A 19,988-nucleotide genomic window follows, 5' to 3' on the forward strand; every position below is an offset into this window, starting at 1 on the left:
GGTCCCATTCCCCCGCCGACCGGAACGCTGATTTAGTGTTCGTTAGATGAGAGGGTGGGTGTCTCGTGTTACCCCGAAAGTCGTGCTCCCTAAAAGGAGACATTTGGGACAGTGGGGTGGGAAGTGAAAAGTGACTTGTTGGTTTCCATCTTGAACCTGAGGATTTGTTTTTCGGCTTAGCCGCAGCTGTCCACAGCGCACCCAAGCTGCGGCGGGAAGCGCGGACAGACACGTAGTTAACCTCACCAAATGTGGGAAGCGTGGCCTTAGACGCTTGAGCTCGGAGACACCGGCTCTCCCGGGTGTATTGAGATGTTTCCGACTTCCTGCAAAGGAGCCTTTACGGCGGCCGTAGGAGTTTTTCACTTCGCGAGACTGCGCGACTTTGCAGGCCTGAAGCTCTTTTGTAGCGCTCCACCGCCCCCTTGGGGAGTTCTTGGTAATTATTCTGCGTTTGTGCAGTGGACTTTGGGGGCCGCTCCTTGTGGTCGGCAGTGACAAGGCCGGAAGGCTTAATCGTGACTACTAATTCCCCCGAGTCGAAAAAGACAACATAAAAGGTAGCTTGACCTTGATTAACTGGGCTGACAAGGTGCAGGTGTTTAGTAGGTCTGGCCAGCTCCCATCACGCCTTGGGAGTGGTGGGTGCTCTCCAAGCACCAAGGAGACATCTAGCTTGACATTTGACCCTAGGAAGTTCTGGCCCAAAAGAGGGGACTCAAAGAGGAACATTTTTTTCTCTTTCTTACCTACTTCCTCAAAACAAGTGTTGATGTAACGCAGGGGCAGCATTGGGATTGTATCAATACTGATAGATAGTGGAAGGAGACGGTAGAAAATTGGAATCTTCCATCTCAGGTACACTTCTAGGTCTCCCACAGAACCTTAAGGTGTAGCTGTTTTTGCTATAGAAGTTTTCATTGCGTGACACACTCTTGGTTCTGAGCTAAGGAGGGAGGAAATTATACATATTTTACCTGCACAGCTTAAAAGCTTATTAAACATATTTATTGCTGAATACATTAACCACAGTGCTCTTAGTCATGTTAAGGGCAGTTTTTTCTGTCTGAATGCAATGACAATTTGGCATTACCTTTATGGCAGCATGGGTACATGTCTTACTATAGTCGAGGCTTTCTGCAGTTATTTAGGGACGACATAGGTGGTTTCCTGCGACCAAAACAGAACTTAGTTATTTCTGTAGTCAATCTACTGCCCAAAGGGGCTGTTCATTTACACACACTATGCTTGTTAATAAGACTATAAAATAACTTTATGGGGCTCAAGTTCTAGTGGAAGATATAGACCATAAAGAATAAATATGGTGATGTAACAGTAACTGGGGGAAGCCCCTCTGAGGGATATTTGTGCTGATACTTGAAGGTGGCAGGGAGCCCAGTGTGAGAGAAACTGAAGAAAGCATTGTGCTCAAATTGCTTACATTTTATCTCCTAACCTATTACACTCTTTTTTTTGCTGTTTTTCTTGTTATTTCCTTTGTTACTTCTTTTATGTGAAGAGGCTGGTCTCAAGAAATCAGAAGTTAATTTGAACATTTCTTGTTATATTTGGTATAATCCTGAAGTCTTTTTGGAAGTATGGTTTTCTTCTCAATAGACAGGTGTAATAAATAGTACTTTTGGTGAGCTTATTTCTCTTTTGGTCTCATGTATTTTGTAACATAAATCTTTTGAGATGTTCAAAACAAATGAAAATATTTGGTAACGAGACAAATTCAGATAAAATTTAGTCTTGGCTGAAGTGCTCCATTCTTAGCTTGCAGTAATATTGTCCACATTAAGGTTTGTTTTTTTTTTTTGAAAGAGCTGATTCTCTTTTCATAGATCTGCTGAAAAACACTTGGTGTAGAGAGACTAAATAGCGAATGACCAATGCACACAATTCTGCATATTAAAATTAAAAAAAAAATCTTGATTAATAGTGAATGCTCCACAAGATAAAACAGCAACAATTCTACAGTTTTATAAAATTTTCTCAAATCTGAGATAAGAAATTGTTCAGATTTTTTAAATGGTTCTTTATTAATAATATACAAATATATATTTTAAAATTTACAAGTTAGATAAAACACCTCCTAAGTTAGATATCATTTCTCACATACTCATTGTACACAAGTCATGTATATATATAATTTCTTGGTTTTCTAGTAATATTCTACCAATCGCTTGAAATAATATCCGCAGGGTTTAATAATATATTGTACTAATTCCATTTTTCACCATTTAGAGTTTGATAGAAGATTGTCAATATCCTGAAGGATTTCAGAGGTTTTTTTCAATGCCACTGATACACTCTTTTCATTAACTTCTTTTAGCAAGGTTTCTGAAGATTTTGGTTGACAACGATCCAAAGACTGTTCATTTTTCTTGTGAGAAATCTGGTTTAGGACACCACTATTCTCCAATAACACTAAGTTGCTTAGTTAAGGAGCTTTCCTCCTATACAGAAAACCTAGCCTTCATATTAAAATATTATTTTTCTATTGGGAGGAAGATCTCTTGGAGTCATAATAAAGTTGGGACTTCAGAATTTATCGTCTATCCCTTATATAGATGAAGAAACTAGTTAGGATATAAGAAGGGGAAAGGAAAAGACAGTATGTATGTCTGTATTTGGGTGAAAGTTTGGTGACAGGGAGGAAATAAAAGAATTAAAATCTCAGTAACATTTCTTTAAGGGCTTCCAGGTAGCTAAGAATCTGCCTGCAATGCAGGAGACTGAGGTTTGATCCCTGAGTAGGGCAGATCCCCTGAAGGAAAAGGCAACCACTCCAGTATTCTGGCTTGGGAAATTCCATGGACAGAGGAGCCTAGGGGGCTACAGTCCATGGGGTCGCAAAAGAGTTGAACATGACTTAGTGACTAGACATTTCTTTAAGTGATGAAGTGATTCGGGAATGAAAGGGAACAAAGTAGGGGTGAGAGGAATATGAACAATCTGTGTAGGGTATTTTTAAATAACAAAACATCTAGAGTGAAAATAAATGTGTCCACTATTTCAGAGCTACTTTATTATTTGAATAGGATTACGGAAAAATAAGAGGATAAAAGAAATTTAGATGAGTGGGGTAGGAATGCACAGAACAAAAAAGGTTTAACAACAAAAAGAAGTAGGAGTCCAGTCTAAGCTGGTAACAGAGGAAGTTCCTGAACTCACCTCCTCCCACAAAAACACTGCATCTATGCTACATACAGAGCAATTCTCACTGTCAGAAATGTAGGAACTACCCAAGTGACTGCTATACACTGAATGAATAAGAAAACATCCACAATGAAAGAAATGGGTAAGAATGAGACAGGCTTTCACTATAAACCCTACCCTCAGCACAACAGCGGGGAATTCACAATTCCCAGCTTCACCTTGAGGAGTAAAGTGTTTGGACCCAAGATCTAATGCTTCAGTTTTTTAAGACTTTCAAGTGTGGGACAGGCGCGTAAAACTCCTAGCTCTGAGCAGACTAACACTCATCTCCCAATCTTTCCCTAAAAGCGGCCCATCTGCTGCTTTCAAAGCTTCTAGGACTTCCCTGGTGGTCCAGTGGCTAAGACGTCACTCTCCCAATGCAGAGGGCCCGGTTTCCATCCCTTGTCAGGGAACTAGATCCCACATGCTGCAACTAAATATCCTACATGCTGCAAAAAAGATCAAAGATCCTGCACGCTGCAACTAAGACCCAGCACAGACAAAGAAATTTTTTAAAAGTTTCTAATTTAGCACACACCTAGGGGCAGAGTATGATCCCCCACAGAGGAAGGCCGGCAGATGATATCTCCATATTCCTTCTCTGGCCTACGCTAGGTTGTTTCTGTCTCCCTGGAAGGAGCTTATACACAATAGAAAAGATCAATGAAAAAAAGCTGGCTTTGTTTTTTTTGGGCAAAGATAAACAAAATGAACAAAACTTTAGCTAGACTTATCAAGAAAAAAAGAGAAATAAATTAGTGAAAGAGGAGAAATTACAACCAATATCATATAATACAAAGGATAATATACTATGAACAATTACAGATCAACATATTGGACAACTTAAAAGAAATGGATGGATTCCTAGAAACATACAACCCACCAAGAATGAATCCAGACCAACAGGTAGTAAGGAAATTGAATCAGTAATCAAACACCTCCCAACACAGATGGTTTCACTGGTGAATTCTACTAAATATTTAAACATGAATTAATACCAATCATTTCCAAAAAATAGAAGAGAAGAAAATACTTCAAAACTGATTTTATGAGGCCAGGATTACCCTGATAACCAGAACCAGATAAAGACACAAGAACACAAGAAAAGAAAATTACAGGCCAATATCCCTGATGAACACAGATGCAAAAGTCCTCAACAAAACATTAGCAAATTGAATAAAATTATATTAAAATGGTCATACACATGGTCAAGTAGGATTTATTCCAGGGATACAGGGATGGTTCAACATATGAAAATATGATACACCACATGAAAAATGAAGGACAGAAGTCATATAATCTCAATAGATGCCGAAAAACACTCAACAAACTGGATATAGAGGCAACATACTTCAGCATAATAAAGATCATATATGATTATCCCACAGCTAATATAGTCAACAGTGAAAAGTATACCACAACAAAAGATCCTCATGATGCAGTGAAGATCCCATATGTTACAACTAAGACCAGATGCAGCCAAATACATAGACATTTTTTAAAAATAAAGTTTTTATATATATATGAAAGACATAATGAATGTTGGTAAGGATGTGGAGAAAAGAGAACCACTGTGTACTTTGGTAGAAATATAAATTGTTACAGACACTGGAAAACAGTATGGAAGTTTCCTCAAAAAATTATAGACAGAACTACCATATGATCTAGCAATCCCACTTCTGGGTATATATATCCAAAAGAAATGAAAACAGTCTACAGAAGAGAGATCTGCACTCCTCTGTTCACTTTAGCATTATTCATACTAGTTAAAATATGGAAACAACCTACTGTTGTCCATTGTTGGATGAATGAATAAAGATGATTCCCACATATATACACAGAGTACTATTCAGCCATGAGAAAAGGAAATCCTGCCATCTGCAACAACATGGATGGACTTTGAAGGCATTTTGCTAAGTGAAATAAGTAGAGAAAGACAAATATCAATACTATATGGTGTCACTCATATGCAGAATTTTTTTAAAAGTCAAACTCATAGAAACAATGCAGAGTAGTAGCTGCCAGGGGCTGGGTGGTGGGGAAAGAGGGAGAAGTTAGTAAAAGCATATAAACTTTCAGCTATAAGATGAATAAAGTCTGAGGATCTAAGGTATAACATGATGACTGTAGTTGATAATATTGTGCTATATGACTGAAACACTGAAGATGTTCTCATCCCTCTTGTCCCCAAGAAAAAGAGAGGTGGAAGATACGTGAAGTGATGCTTGGGTTAATTAACAAGATAGGGTGATCCTTTTACAATGCTATGCGTGTCAGGTCACTGTGATGTGCTATTTAAATACCTTACAGTTTCTTCAATTATACCTCAATGAAGCTGAAATTAAAAAAAAATAATAGTAAATAAAAATCATACAGATTTTACAAAAGAAAAGTCAGAGATAGTTCTCAGTTATAATGTTAGAACATAATTATATAAGTGTGAAAGTCTCCACAGGCTAGCTTAAGGCTACAAGGGAAACAGAGAAATTATGCAGGACATTACATTATGCTTAAAGGATACAATTAAACTTCTGTATCTTTTCAAGTTCAGAAGCCACAGACCTGTGCCAAAAATAAAAAAAAAGGTTAATGCCAGTTGTCTGATTCTCTTATATCCACAATATTTCAAATAAGCATAGTTAATTTTTTTCATAATGATTAGAATTTTTAACAGAGAAGAACCTAGAAATTAAGCATTCTCTTTATATTGACTTTAGCCACAGATCACCTTGACTCAACTGATAGTCTTTCATGAGTCAGGCGGGCTTCCCAGATAGTGCAGTGGTAAAGAACCTGGTTGCCAATGCAGAAGCTGCAGATTTGATCCCTGGGTCATGAAGATCCCCTGGAGGAGGAAATGGCAGCCCACTCCAGTATTATTGCCAGAAAAATTCCATGGACAGAGGAGTCTGGCAGGCTATAGTCCATGGGGTTGCAATGAGTCGGACATGACTGAGTGACAGGGGATGCACCCAACCATGAGTAAGGCAAGTGAATAGAAATCCTCCATCTCAAGGACTTCTGAATTCAGTGTAGAGGTTGGAAGGTAATGAGCCTTCCTGGTATAACTCAGTACTGATCTGGCATACCTTCTACTTTCCTCCACAAGGTTTACTCAAACTTTAAAAACCTACTAAAATCTCATCACTTCTATGACAGAAAAGCTCTCTCCTTTGAATTCCTATACTGTTATGTTAATTAATAAACTTCTTTATAATGCCTTTTCTTGAACTATTTACCTTTTTAATCTTCATACCTAGATAGTTTCTTTGGAGGAGAAGGAATCTTACACATACAGTAAGACTTCATTTATATGGAACTTTTAGGGAATGGATGGTCTCTAGAGCTAACTTTTTATACAATTGAATTAGGTGTCCAAACATAACTATTTTCTATTAAATTTCTTCTGGAATAGACTAATTATTTCATTGTTTTCTTAAGCGAAGTATACTAAACATTGTCTTCTCTTTGACTTGAAGGGTTAACATATGAATACTGACTCTTACCATGTTCCACAGAAACAGACACTGTGGCAACCAGTATTGAGTAGAGGGCTGAATGTATACAAATCCAGGAGAACCTTTTATGTGTATGTTGCCTTGTCCCTCATCACTAGGTGAAACATGAACACTGGCAAACAACTAGAAAATAGCGTAACTGGACTAGCTCTCTGCAAAATTAATGAGGACATTCACGTCTAAAATATCTCTCTATTCAAGTCACTAGAAAAGTCTTTTCACAGTTCACAAAAGGGTATAAGACTTGTCTGCTTTACTGACTTTATTATATACAATGGACCATATACATCTTGTCAGCCTGCACTCTTTCCTTGTACTCCAGCCTATGGATGGAGAATAACAGAGCTCTATCATCATTTTAAGCATCTGTAGTAAAGATCTGGATGTGACTTACTCTAAAACCTGCTGACTCTTCATCATTGCAAAACACACACCCCCTCCACCCTTTCACACATGAGAAACATTTTCTGGGTGTAAGCAACAACACAAACTACCTTTAATGCTGTTGCTCATACGATAAGCCAATTTCTTATGAAATATTCTATTTTTTGACAAGCATCCTTATTAAAAAGTTGAACCAGTAAGCTAATAATAGAAGTTGAATTGGAAAAAAAATACTGAAATACAATTTAGGTAGTTATTTATTATGTGACCTCTTCTCTTCCTTCAACTCTTTCACTTTTATAAGAAAACAAGAATCACAGTGCAGACGTCTTAGGCTTTGCGAGGGGAATGGAGCTGTTGCACACACTGTATTTATTTCCCTTCCCCACTCCTCAATTTCTTGTCTCCCCTCTGCTCCGCATTGCTTCCACCCACAGCTGCTTTCACCAATCTGTACTTCTCTCAACTGCTCAATTCTCAGTTGGTTTTGACAGCTACCCTCTTCTAAGCTTTCATATAAAAAGGCTAACGTTTACAAATTTTGACAGCTAAGCAATAATGAAGTAACCAATTTTATAGCCATGCACAATTTCCCTTTCTTCCCAACCATATTTTTTGCTAGCTACTGAGGCAACATTTTTTTTTGTGTGTGTGAAGCCTAAGCTTTTATTTATTTATTTTTTTCATTTATTTGTATTAGTTGGAGGCTAATTACTTTACAATATTGTAGTGGTTTTTGCCATACATTGATATGAATCAGTCATGGATTTACATGTGCTCCCCATCCTGAACCCCCCTCCCACCTCCCTCCCCATCCCATCTCTCTGGGTCCTCCTGGTTCACCAGCCCTGAGCACTTGTCTCATGCATCAAACCTGGACTGGCGATCTCTTTCACAATTGATAATATACATGTTTCAATGCTATTCTCTTAGATCATCCCACCCTTGCCTTCTCCCAGAGTCCAAAAGTCTGTTCTATACATCTGTGTCACTTTTCCTGTCTTGCATATAGGGTTATCGTTACCATCTTTCTAAATTCCATATATATGCATTAGTATACTGTATTGGTGTTTTTCTTTCTGGCTTACTTCACTCTGTATAATGGGCTCCAGTTTCATCCACCTCATTAGAACTGATTCAAATGTATTCTTTTTAATAGCTAAGTAATATTCCATTGTGTATATGTGAGGCAACTTTTCTGTTCCTACATAGCTGAAGAGATGGACCAAAGCTGAATCCTTAAGATACCTGGATATTCAAATAACATCCACTGATTTGACTGTACCTCTTTCTCTAAGTAACTCGAAAGTGTTATCACCTTAATGTTTATATTTTTCACCACACTATGCTAAGTACCTTACAACTTAGTTTATTTTTTCGCCACACCACGTGGCATGTAGGATCCTCCTCAGCCAGGGATTGAACCCACACACCCTGCGGTGGGAAGCATGGAGTCTTCCACTACTGGACGGCCAGGCAAGTCCACAACTTACTTAAATTAAAGCTTCCTAAATTTTTCCTGGTATCCTTCTTTTGTAATACACCCACAGTGACACTAACTTTCCTAAGGATCTTTCTTCTTGTCATTTTTTTCCCATATAGGAACTTACAGTTCTGTGCAGTCTGAATTCCCCTTGTAAGATCTATTCCTATCCATCACAGTCACACTACACTCAAAAGACAAGTGTCTGCTCCACAAAAACTTCTTACTGTTTCCACAAGCCAAAATATCCTTTTTCATTTCTACACTTGCTTCCTCTCTTGCTTCCTCTCTAAATGTCTTAACTCCTTCAAGACCCAGTTCCAGTCCTCTGCACACAGGAAGGACTGAAGTCTTGCTTTATTTGTTGATTTGTCAATTAATTTGATGGAGACAATTAATAGAAATTATTTAAAAATCAAGTTTTTCTGAAAGCTTGTTAGTCAACATTTTATTTCCTTTAATATTACTAAAATATATATATAAAAAACCTCCTCTAAATTTTTCTATAAATGATCCAGGATGAACTTTTTACGCTAAAAGAGTCACCCATTTTGATATGAAGTTTTCAATGCAGTTTTCTGATCTTTAGATGAAACATACTATGATGAAATGTAATAAATGAGATATCCAATTAAAGATAAATTATTGTCAAGATTTAAGCTATCAAAAAAAAATCAAACTGGTTAAATATATTTAACTAAGAAAGTTTTCTTGGGAAGAAGAGTCAGTTTACCATTTAACATTTTAATAACTGAGGATTAGTTGGCTCTTCTACACTGATTAAGTTTAAAATAAATATAAATACCAGCTTTCTTCAGGAACAGAAGATGAAGGATGTGTGAGTATTTCTTGCTGACTAATCTGGGTCAGCCTTCTGCACCATGATATTACTGTTGTCACATATCTAGGTTGAACACATTAAGAGAGGTTTAAAAAATGAAAATGTAGAATATTTATAAAAATCTTCAAAAAATTGTAAAAATTATTAATTTGGGGAAAAATTCTAAAGTAGGGCTATTTGAAAAATTTTTTTCATTGGTAAAAGAAAAAGGCCAGTTTTTCTCATTCATCAGAAATGATTTACATTCATGATTAATAAAAATGAGATTTAAGAAACAGAACAAAGGTAACACTTAGATTTCATTCAAAGTTCAAATGCCTAAATTCTCCTTTTAGTTTCTAAAGTAAAATGAGGTTCATTAAATTTTATCATGAAAATATCTCTACATATATCACGAAGTGAGCATTTGCTTTCTAAAATTTAAACCAGAACACACCTAGTAACACACACACACATTCATAATTATATATAACTCACTGGATTACAAAGTAAGTATCAAGTTCAATAAAATGAATGATCTGGAATAACTGGCTGAAATAAACAGTATGCTTGCTAAATACAAATTTGCTTATCTTTTGAGGCAAATTATTCAAACTACCAATAAATGTTGGAGCATTTAAATTAAAATGCAATAAATCCCAACAGGAAAATAAATTAAGAGGTAAAATAGCAGTTGTTTTGTGAGGATCCTCAAGTAAAATTGCTAACATGTCAAGAACATCACAAGAATGATTATTATAACAAATTCCATAAGCCAAAAAAGAAAAAGCACATTCATGAAAAAGCTGATTTCAATAATCTTCTCCATTAAAAAAAATTAATTAATTTATTTATCTGCTCTTAGTTTGCAGCATGTGGGTTCTAGTTCCCTGACCAGGTATCAAACCCAGGTCCCCTGCATTGGAAGCACAGAGCCTTAGCCACTGGACCACCATGGAAACCCTAATCTTCTCCATTTTAAGAATAAGCATCAGCTAGTTTCTCTTTATAGAAATATCCGTAAGTTTAGCTATTTGTGGCTGTAAACTTTATTTCAAATCGGTTAGGGGTTTAATAGGCTTCCCAGGTGGTGTAGCGGTTAAGAATCCACCTGCCAATGCAGGAGATGCAGAAGACACGGGTTATATCCCTGGGTTGGGAAGATCCTCAGTAGTAGGAGATAGCAACCCACTTCAGTATTCTTGTCTGGAAAATTCCAAGGACAGAGGAGTCTGGAATGTTACAGTCCATGGGGTTGCAAAGAGTCGGACACGACTGAGCATGCACACACTAGGGGATTAATTACTTAATTCGTTAACACAGCTGACCACAGTCCAACCTCCACAGCAAGCCAGTTATAACATATTTATTTTGAAAAATCACTAGAATACAAATGGAAATGATTAAAGCTGACCTGATCTATTTAGTTATGCTAGAGGACAATATAATTGTAAATTCTGAAACCTGGTGAAATGACTTCAAGCCACATGGAAAAACTAAAAGTATATATATAACATTTAAATGTTTATATGCTTCCTCTTGGTCTAAAACTAAGTTAAATAATATAAATGCATCCTCCATCTAAAAGGAAGTTATTTGCTAACATGAAGTTATTTTTTAAAATTACTTTTCAGTACCTTTCATATGGTCTGGGATGTTGAATTTGAATTAACTGATTTTGTCCATCAGGAAAAGTTAACTTACACCAACCTAAGGTGAGACCTTGATTTACCTGAAGAAACAAGGAGGAAAGGCAAGTTTTATTATTCCAGAACTGAAAAACGATAAAAGAGAGGTTTCAGCCTGAAGTATAATTACCTGTCTCTTTTCAATAAAAGAGCTGAAATTCCAATTCAGGGTTAAAGTAATGCCATCTAAAAAGATGGCATGTACTTTGTCATCTGAGTACGCAAGAAATCTTCCCACGCCAGGCATAAAGGATTCTCTCAAAAGCAAAGGCAGTACACTGCTGTCATTTATCCCAGGTACCTAAAACCAGAAAATAAAAACAGCAGGAAATAGAGTTATACACTAACAAGACTGAAATGATGAATGAACTAACTCTGAGGCAACTTCAGATTCTCATTTAGAAGTTTAATATTGCAGAATCCTTAGGCATGTTCTGACTTTTCCAGAAGTGGCTATCCAAGAGTCCATTATAAGCAGATTAAGTTCTAGTATCTTTGGAAAGTTACCATTCTGCTAAACTTTACATAGAAAATAGACAAAGAATAGGAACTACAGCAACATAGAGATTTATAATCAAAGTAGTATAAATACAGAAATCAAGGTCTGAGAATCACTTCCTCCAAGTCAACATTAAAAAAAAAACTTACTTTTACAGTTATGAACAGAGTAGTGTAATATGTTTTAAAAGAACTATGTATTTACATACTTCAAATCCAATCAAGTCCCCTGCCCTTCCCCCTCTACTAAGAAGAAACAAAAACAAACTACATACAGTAAAAGCATAATACAACAGACCAATTTTGTTGTATTTATTAAGTGGATTTTTTAATAAACCAGTATTGTGACAAAGAATTTCTCACATGACTTGGATGAAAGTAATTTGAACTTATAAGTATATACACAAACAACAAAACGATTAAAAATATCTTGCTTTTAAAATAAGATACCATTTTCCAGCAGCATATACGATAGTTATGGCTTAAAGAGAGCCTCATCTTGGCACAATGCTGAAGAATTCTGTGAACAAGAAAAATACTTAGATATTTGCAAATACTGTCATTTTCCAATTCTAGCAACCCATGCTCACTGCTATACAACTTGAGGCAAGTAACTCATTTCCACAAAAATATGTTTGGACCTCTTTTCTTCCTTAAGCCCCTAAAAGGAAACTACCACTGTTGCTTCTCTTTGTGCTAATCTTACACAGTTAAGGTTATTCCTCTAATTTTGGCAATGAAAAGAATCCAAATGGAGGGAATTTTCAGAATTTGCTCTTTTTAAGAAGTGACAGACGCAGAGCACACGGAGTTGGTGATGGACAGGGAGGCCTGGCGTGTTGCAATTCATGGGGTTGCAAAGAGTCGGACACGACTGAGCGACTGAACTGAACTGAAGGGTGGTGGGGACGTGAATCAACTGTCCCTGGAAAATCAAATGACCAATTCTGCTCCTTCAAATCTACTTTGGAAGTTGGTTAGACTTAAGTCTATAAAAACAATTTAGTTGAACAATCCACTTTCATCCCTCTAGGCACCACAGATGGATTAATTAATTAAAAAACACATGAACCAGAGAACCAAACTACAGTTTGTCTTCTGTGCACTCCCAGAAATCAAGATCACTTCTAGGACAATAAAGAAGTATGATAACATAAAAGTATCATCACACCTTCAGCTTGATACCAAGGAACGATAATGATGCCACACGTGCCCAGAGAAAAGAAACATATGGATGTTTCTCCATATTTAACTTCTCCTACCAGAAACATATGGATGTTTCTCCATATTTAACTTCAAAGCCAGAAGTACTGTTATAGTGACATGGTGAACACTTTATTTTATAAATGATGAGACCACAAAAGCTGACAGATTTTACTAAAGACATTTCTACTATACCTACCAATTCTTAACCTTATCCTAAGCACTAGAAAATGCATCATGTTTCTCAGACACACAACACTGAATTCAGTTGAACGGGAAGCACTTACCTGGTTGCCTGTTTAATTAGAGAACACACAGAAAACGGATTTCCTGGCCTATCCGGAGGAAGGTTATTTACTGAGTAAGTTTTCTCTTCTCTCTGAAAATTAGTTTAAAGTTAAAAAAAACAAAACAAAAAACCTCAATAATAAAATTTGGTCATTATAACTTAGCTATTTTTTTCTTGAAATATTTATCTACATAGTGACAAGGCAAGCAGTTATTTTAACTTAATCAAAAGTCCATAAAAGGTAAATTTTAAAGGTATTTTGTGATGCTTTTCTACTTTCCCAATTTTTTTAAAGTCTAAAATTCTGCCTATCAAAAGTCATCCTATATAAAAATTAGTCTAATAGCCTACAACTTACTGCTCAGTTTAAATCTTGGCTATAGTCAAATTAATAAACTAATTTCCCTGTGCATTAATAGGAAACCTACTACATAAGTGCCTCAACAGCCTACAACTTACTGCTCAGTTTAAATCTTGGCTATAGTCAAATTAACAAACTAATTTCCCTGTGCATTAATAGGAAACCTACTATATAAGTGCCCTTTTCTCTTTAGATATACCCAAAAGGCTACTGTATACCCAAAGATATACCCAAAAGGCTTACAGAACTATTTTAATTGAATGAATATATCATTTTGTCATTAAATTTTTTTTTATTTATTCGGTTGAACCAGGTCTCTGTCGCTGCAGGCAGGATCTTTAGTTGCAGCATGTGTGATCTAGTTCCCTGACCAGGGATCAAACTGCACTGGGAGCACAGGAGTCTTAGCTACTGGACCACCAGAGAAGTTCCCGTTTTGTTGTATTTTATTAGTGGAAGAACAACTGCTAGTTTGTGTAAGATAATATTATTATTTACAGGCTCAACTTCTTGAATTAGAAAAAAAATGTTTTTTGTTACTCCTTTGAATAAAGAAATATCACAACAGCAACAAGTAACATTTATTAAACAGATACTATGTGCTGGGTGCTATGCTATGTAGTTTGCAAAGGAGTATCTCATTTACTCCTCAAAACAATCATGAGGGATATGAACCTAATGCTGGAGGGCGAAGTAGCAGTAGAGATCTGAACTGAACCACAAGAGAATGTAGCTCATAGTTTACTATCAGTGATAGAAGATGGGCTTTGAAGTCAGACAGAGCTGGATTCATTTCACAGGTGTGCCGCTCACTAAACTACAGTGATGGGCAGGTTAGACAAACTTTTGTAAGCCTCAGTGCCCACAACCTGTGAAATGGGAATACTACCTACAATCCAGATTGTCCCAAGGATTAATGAAATAATGCATTTACAAAGCACCTGGGACAGAATTTAGTCTATAGTAGGTAGGCAAAAAACAGTCTCTCCTCATTTATCCTGGACTATAGACTCGAGTAGCCAAGTCTCTACTGGATATCACAAAGACATTTCAGCTTCAACATGTCAAAAATGAAATTACCTTCACTTCAAAATCTGCATTTCCCCCCCTGCTTCTTGGTTTTCACTATAATTTCAATAGTTTTATACTGAACGTTGGTCTGCCCAGCTAGAATGGAGCTCCGTGAAGGCAGGGGCTGTATCTGTTTGCTGACTTCAGTATGTGCTGTGCTTAGACGCTCAGCCACGTCTGACTCTGTGACCCCCTGGATTGCAGCCCGCCAGGCTCCTCTGTCCATGGGGATTCTCCAGGCAAGAATACTGGAGTGGGTTTCCACGCCCTCCGCCAGGGAATCTGCCCAACCTCAGCATCTATTAGCACAGTGTGCTAAGTCACATGGTAGGCACTCAAAATATCGCCCTTCAATTATTTATGTTTTTCTCTGTTGGATACTGAGTCCCTTGAAGGTACTTATCTTTCCCATTGCTCTATTTCATCAATTCTAAAATGCTTATTTTTCACAATTTAACCTCTCAGAAATAAAGACATATTATAATTATGAGTTTCTTATAACTGCTATCATGAAGATGGGAACGAGATATAATAGAATTTAAATCTTTTATGGACATCTCTTGGTAAGACCAAAAAGGGCCATCATCAGTACACTTTAGGCTTAACAAGTTTTTTATTTAATCTAGTGCCTGGTACCCATACTCATTGATTAATTCAATAACTTGGCATTATTTTCAACTCTCTCCTCATCTCCAATATCCCATCAGTCCTTAATATTTCTTGGGTCCATTCTTATCTTTCCATTCTCAGGACCACTGTCTGGCCCTCACACTTTCTTGTCTGCACTACAACAAATGTCTTCTAACTGGTTCTATATCTTGAAGTGCACCTCTTCCTCACCTCAGTTCATCTTCCTCTGAAAACATCTAACAAAAACAGGATGTCACTTCCCTACTTAAATCCTTCAGAGGCTCTCCAAAAGCAATGCCCCATTTATAAACTGGCCTACCTCAGGGTCTAAGCTCTTCTCTGGACATTTCCCCTACCATCCTACCTGTTTTAGTCTACTACAACCTACCACAGCATTTCATTTTTTCAGTACTCAATACCTGCCCCCAGCCTCTAGCCTCCACTTAAATGGCATTTATCTATCGTTCTATGTGCTAAAAAAGTAGTGTGTTAAACAAGACAAGGGTTACCTCTTGGTGGGTAAGTTAGTAAACAAACATCAATCAATAAGAAAATGTCACAATACTAAATGTCCCAAGAAGAAAAAAGAGGAAGGTGTTAGCAGTAGCTTCTTTAATTTGGACAGTCAGGAAAAGCTTCCTTAAGGTGACTCTTAAATAGAAATGATAATGACAGAAAGCCAGACAGACAGAACTAAGCAAAACCAGTGTTCCCTTAGCTATATGCTCCTCAAACTCTGCCCTCTTCTGTATAACTCCTCCTTTAGAATGATAAACCCTAGCTTAGCAGAGACTTCCTCCAGAACGCTTTTCTGGAGCCTTGGAAACTGGTCAGGTACCCCTCCTTAAGTGGTCGCAAAGCACCAAGGTTTTCTCTCTATGGAAGCACTTATATTGTAAGTTCCTGTCAATCTTTCCTCTTTAATTTTTAAATTATATAAGCAATGATACATTATTATATTTTGGGAGGGGGAGAGGGAAAGAGTTAAAAAATACAAAATTTAAGTCCCTCCTGACTTCTCCCTCACAAAATCCCAGACTCCTCACCAAAAGTAACCACTTCAGTTTTTTAATCTCCCCAGATCTTTCCCTGTGTTATATATACAGTAATACAATTGGGTTTGGAGTTTGGTTTTTGTTCTTTTTGCAAAAGATATCATTGTACATGCTTTTTTTTTCTTTGTGGCCACTCCACGTGGCTTGTGGGATCTCAGTTCCCTGATGACCAGGGATTAAACCCAGGTCCACAACAGTGAAAGCACAGTCTTAACCACTGGGCCACCAGGGAACCCCTGGTGCGTGTTCTTATGTAACTTTTTTTTTTCACTCAACAGCGTCTTGGAGATCTTTCAATTTCTTGTCTCTCTACGTGTCTACATCTTCCTCATTCCTTTAAACGGCTCTGTGGCATTCCCACGATCTGCCAACCATAGCTTAGTTCACTGTTTCCCTACTGATGAACACTTAGATCGCTTCCAGTTTCTGCTACTGCAAACAAGACCACAGTCTACATCCTTGGCCATGCTTCTCCGTATATATGTGCTGATATTTTTCTAGGATAGATGTCTAAGAAGAATTTCTAGCCAATTTCACTTAATATTATCAAGTTGGCCCTCATGAAGGCTGTAAATTGATTGAGGAGAGCACCCCTTTTCACATACCTTTGCTGGCAGTGGATATTATCAACCTTTTGATAATTTGATGAGTGAAAAATGCTATATCATTGTTATCTTAATTTGCATTACTTTGATGCAAGTAGTAAAGTTGAATATGTTTTCAAATACTATGGGTTACACAGCACAACCATTCTTATCCTTTACTCATTTTCTATTAGGTTTTTTTTTTTTTTTCAGTCTTTTAATCCATCTGGAATTTATTTTGGAGTGTGCATTCAAGTAAGGAACAAACAATTTTACTCCAAAAGAAAGCCAACTGTTTCTAGATCTTTTCACTCAAGTAGACAGAGAAGAGTGAATGTGCTGTACACAGGGGTCTCAGATGTGAACCCAAAGCAGTCCACCACAAAGGCACAACTTGTCTTGAAGTTCTGTTTTATCCCCAAAACACATGCTGCTATTCCATGATACATTTGCTTCATTATAAAAATTATCAGCCCCTCCCTAGGATACCTTTGAGTAAAACTGAAGCTCCAGGAAGATATTCTGTATTTATCGTGTAATTTTTTGCACTCTGACAGATGGAAGTCAGCAGTGTAGATATTTATGCATACCACTCTATTTGCCTGTTTATTATCTCACACACTATATGTGCACATACGCACACACACATACTACTGGTCATGATTTTATCTCATCTGCCTGTTTGCCTACTGACTGACCACTAGATTGTGGACTCTTGAGGACAGGAGCTCTTTGTCTCTACCCAGTACTTAGAAGTGTCCTGCCTTCGAAAATTCAATTAGTATTTACTGAATAAATAAATACTTTCCTATAAATAGACTTCAGGAGGGACTCTGCTTTAATATATAGTAAAATATTTATGAATTTACTTAAAAATAAACAGGGCGTAGAAGGGGCAACGGGAAGTACAGATGGAACATACTGGGTAATGGGTCATGAAGGTCAGTTACACTTGTCTGCATATATTTGAAATTTTCCCTAGTTAAAAAAAAAACTTTTGCTTAAGTTTCAAGTCTCCTCCCTAGCAATCTAACCACTCAAATATGCCACTCTGTAATAGATAGAAAACATATTATATTCCATCCTGCAAAGCAAAGCTGTGTGATACTATGGTGACCCTTAAAAAAGGGTGGATTTCAAGTGTCAGGCTGGGGACAAGTAAATTTAGATTATTAACAAAATTTCCACATGATTATATTTTTGTCTGATATATTAAATATATCATGTTGTGTTTTTAGTGTTTTCAATGACAGAACAATTCTGTTCAACTTCCTAATTGTATATAACGATTTAAGAGTTAAGAAGTATTTTAAATACCTGTGGTGGGGGAAAAAAAGAATGTGCTTCTTAATGTGCAAATATTAATTCAAAGAAGTATCTGTCCGTCCATCCTAAGTTGTGTCCAACTCTGCAACCCCGTGGACTGCAGCCCACCACGCTCTTCTGTCCATGGGATTGTCCAGGCAAGAATAATGGAGTGGGTTTCCATTTCCTTCTCCAGGGGATCTTTCTGACCCAGGGATCGAACCTGCGTCTCTTATGTCTCCTGTGCTGGCAGATGGGTACTTTAACCACTAGCACCATCTGGGGAACCCTCAAAGAAGTATACTGATTCAAATATCACTAGTTTCAGTGTTTCCATCTGATGAGGTCTATGACAGAAGAAGTACTGGCAGTAAAATTATATTAATTACCTAGACTAAGAAGTAGTAGCAAGAAATGTTATAAAAGATCAAGTTCCCATATATGCATTCAGATTTATTTGGAAACAGCTATCTATCAAAAATCTTCTTGGATCTCCCTGGTGGTCCAGTGATTAAGACCCTTGTTTCCACTGTAGGGGGCAGGGATTCAATCTCTGTTTGGGGAAGTTTCCCATGCACACACTGTGGCCAAAAAGAAAAAAAAAAAAATCTTCTTGATCTTATTGTCAACATACCTCTTCTGATTCTTCTTGAACGGAATAATATGTAAAATAGTTCCCCAAATAAGCTCCTTCTGATTTGAAAACAGATCCATCTCCAGGATAAATCTCTATTGAGTTCATATGTTTATGGATAAGTCTAGGAAAAAGAAATAATCATTAAAAATTTTTTTTCTTATTGAGATTAAAACATACATGAAGGCAATTTATAGAAGTCAGGCATCTTGTCTTATCATCCTGGTATCCCACTGACAGTCATAGTGGCTGGCACAGTAAAGTCACCAAAGCAATGCCTACTGTATAGGAGTTAAATATGACAACTCTAGAACCTAAAAATAATATTATTCTGTAATAATGAAACTAGCAGAATCAATACCTGATGAATGAGATTAGCTATGTGTAAATGGAGCCACCCTATAAGAAGGTGACTGTACCTGGAGCAGTCAGGCACAGTAAAGGTATTGGGTATATTATGTATAAAAACTCAAGCCAAGTCAATTTATTGAAACATGTATGAAGAATATATTATCAGAAGTGGGTGGGTTTAGGTCCCATTTGTTTATTTTTATTTCCATTACTCTAGGAGGTGGATCCAAAAAGATACTGCTGTGATTTACATTAAGAGTGTTCTGCCTATATTTTCCTCTAGGAGTTTTATAATATATGGCCTTACAGGTAGGTCTTTCAATCCATTTTGAGTTATTTTGTATATGGTATTAGAGAATGTTCTAATTTCATTCTTTCACATGTTTTCTAGCACCACTTCTTGAAGAGACTGTCTCTTCCATTGCAGTCTTGCCTTCTTTGTCGTAGATTAATTCACCACAGATGCTTAAGTTTATTTCTGGGCTTTCCATGTGTTCTAGTGATCTATGTGTCTGTTTTTGTCAGTACCATACTGCTTTGATTACTGTAGCTTTGTGGTATAGTCTGAAGTCAGGAAGCCCGTTCTTCCAGTTCTGTTTTTCTTATGATTGTTTTGGCTATTTGGGGTCTTTTGCGTTTCCATACAAATTTTAAAATTATTTGTTCTAGTTCTGTGAAAAATGCCATTGTTAATTTGATAGGGATTACACTGAATCTGTAGATTGTCTTGGGTGGTATAGACATTTTAACAATGTTGATTTTTTAAATCCAAGAACATGGTATATCTTCCCATCTGCTTGTATCATCTTCAAATTCTTTCATTCAGCGTCTTATAGTTTTCAGAGTACAGGTCTTTTGTCTCCTTCAGTAGGTTTACTCCTAGGTTTATTGTTTTTGATGTGATGGTAAA

General features: G+C 36.9%; 1 protein-coding gene across 2 annotated transcripts in view; it reads right to left on the minus strand.

The window, feature by feature from the left end:
* Positions 1-786: 786 nt before the first annotated feature.
* The window catches only part of C14H5orf34 (chromosome 14 C5orf34 homolog), a 31,602-nt gene continuing 12,400 nt past the window's right edge, over positions 787-19,988 (minus strand). The window contains exons 7-14 of one of the 2 annotated variants that reach the window (XM_065905505.1): positions 18,728-18,851; positions 13,086-13,177; positions 12,046-12,115; positions 11,228-11,398; positions 11,047-11,141; positions 9,395-9,493; positions 5,726-5,766; positions 787-2,430 (exon numbers count right to left, since the gene is read on the minus strand). In XM_065905505.1, coding sequence (XP_065761577.1) covers positions 2,237-2,430; positions 5,726-5,766; positions 9,395-9,493; positions 11,047-11,141; positions 11,228-11,398; positions 12,046-12,115; positions 13,086-13,177; positions 18,728-18,851 — 886 coding nt within the window. In that variant the 3' untranslated portion in view covers positions 787-2,236. The remainder of the gene's footprint in view (positions 2,431-5,725; positions 5,767-9,394; positions 9,494-11,046; positions 11,142-11,227; positions 11,399-12,045; positions 12,116-13,085; positions 13,178-18,727; positions 18,852-19,988) is intronic. The other variant, XM_065905504.1, reaches the window with a different exon arrangement.

This window comes from Muntiacus reevesi, chromosome 14, assembly GCF_963930625.1.
Source record: "Muntiacus reevesi chromosome 14, mMunRee1.1, whole genome shotgun sequence".
Taxonomy (NCBI): domain Eukaryota; kingdom Metazoa; phylum Chordata; class Mammalia; order Artiodactyla; family Cervidae; genus Muntiacus; species Muntiacus reevesi.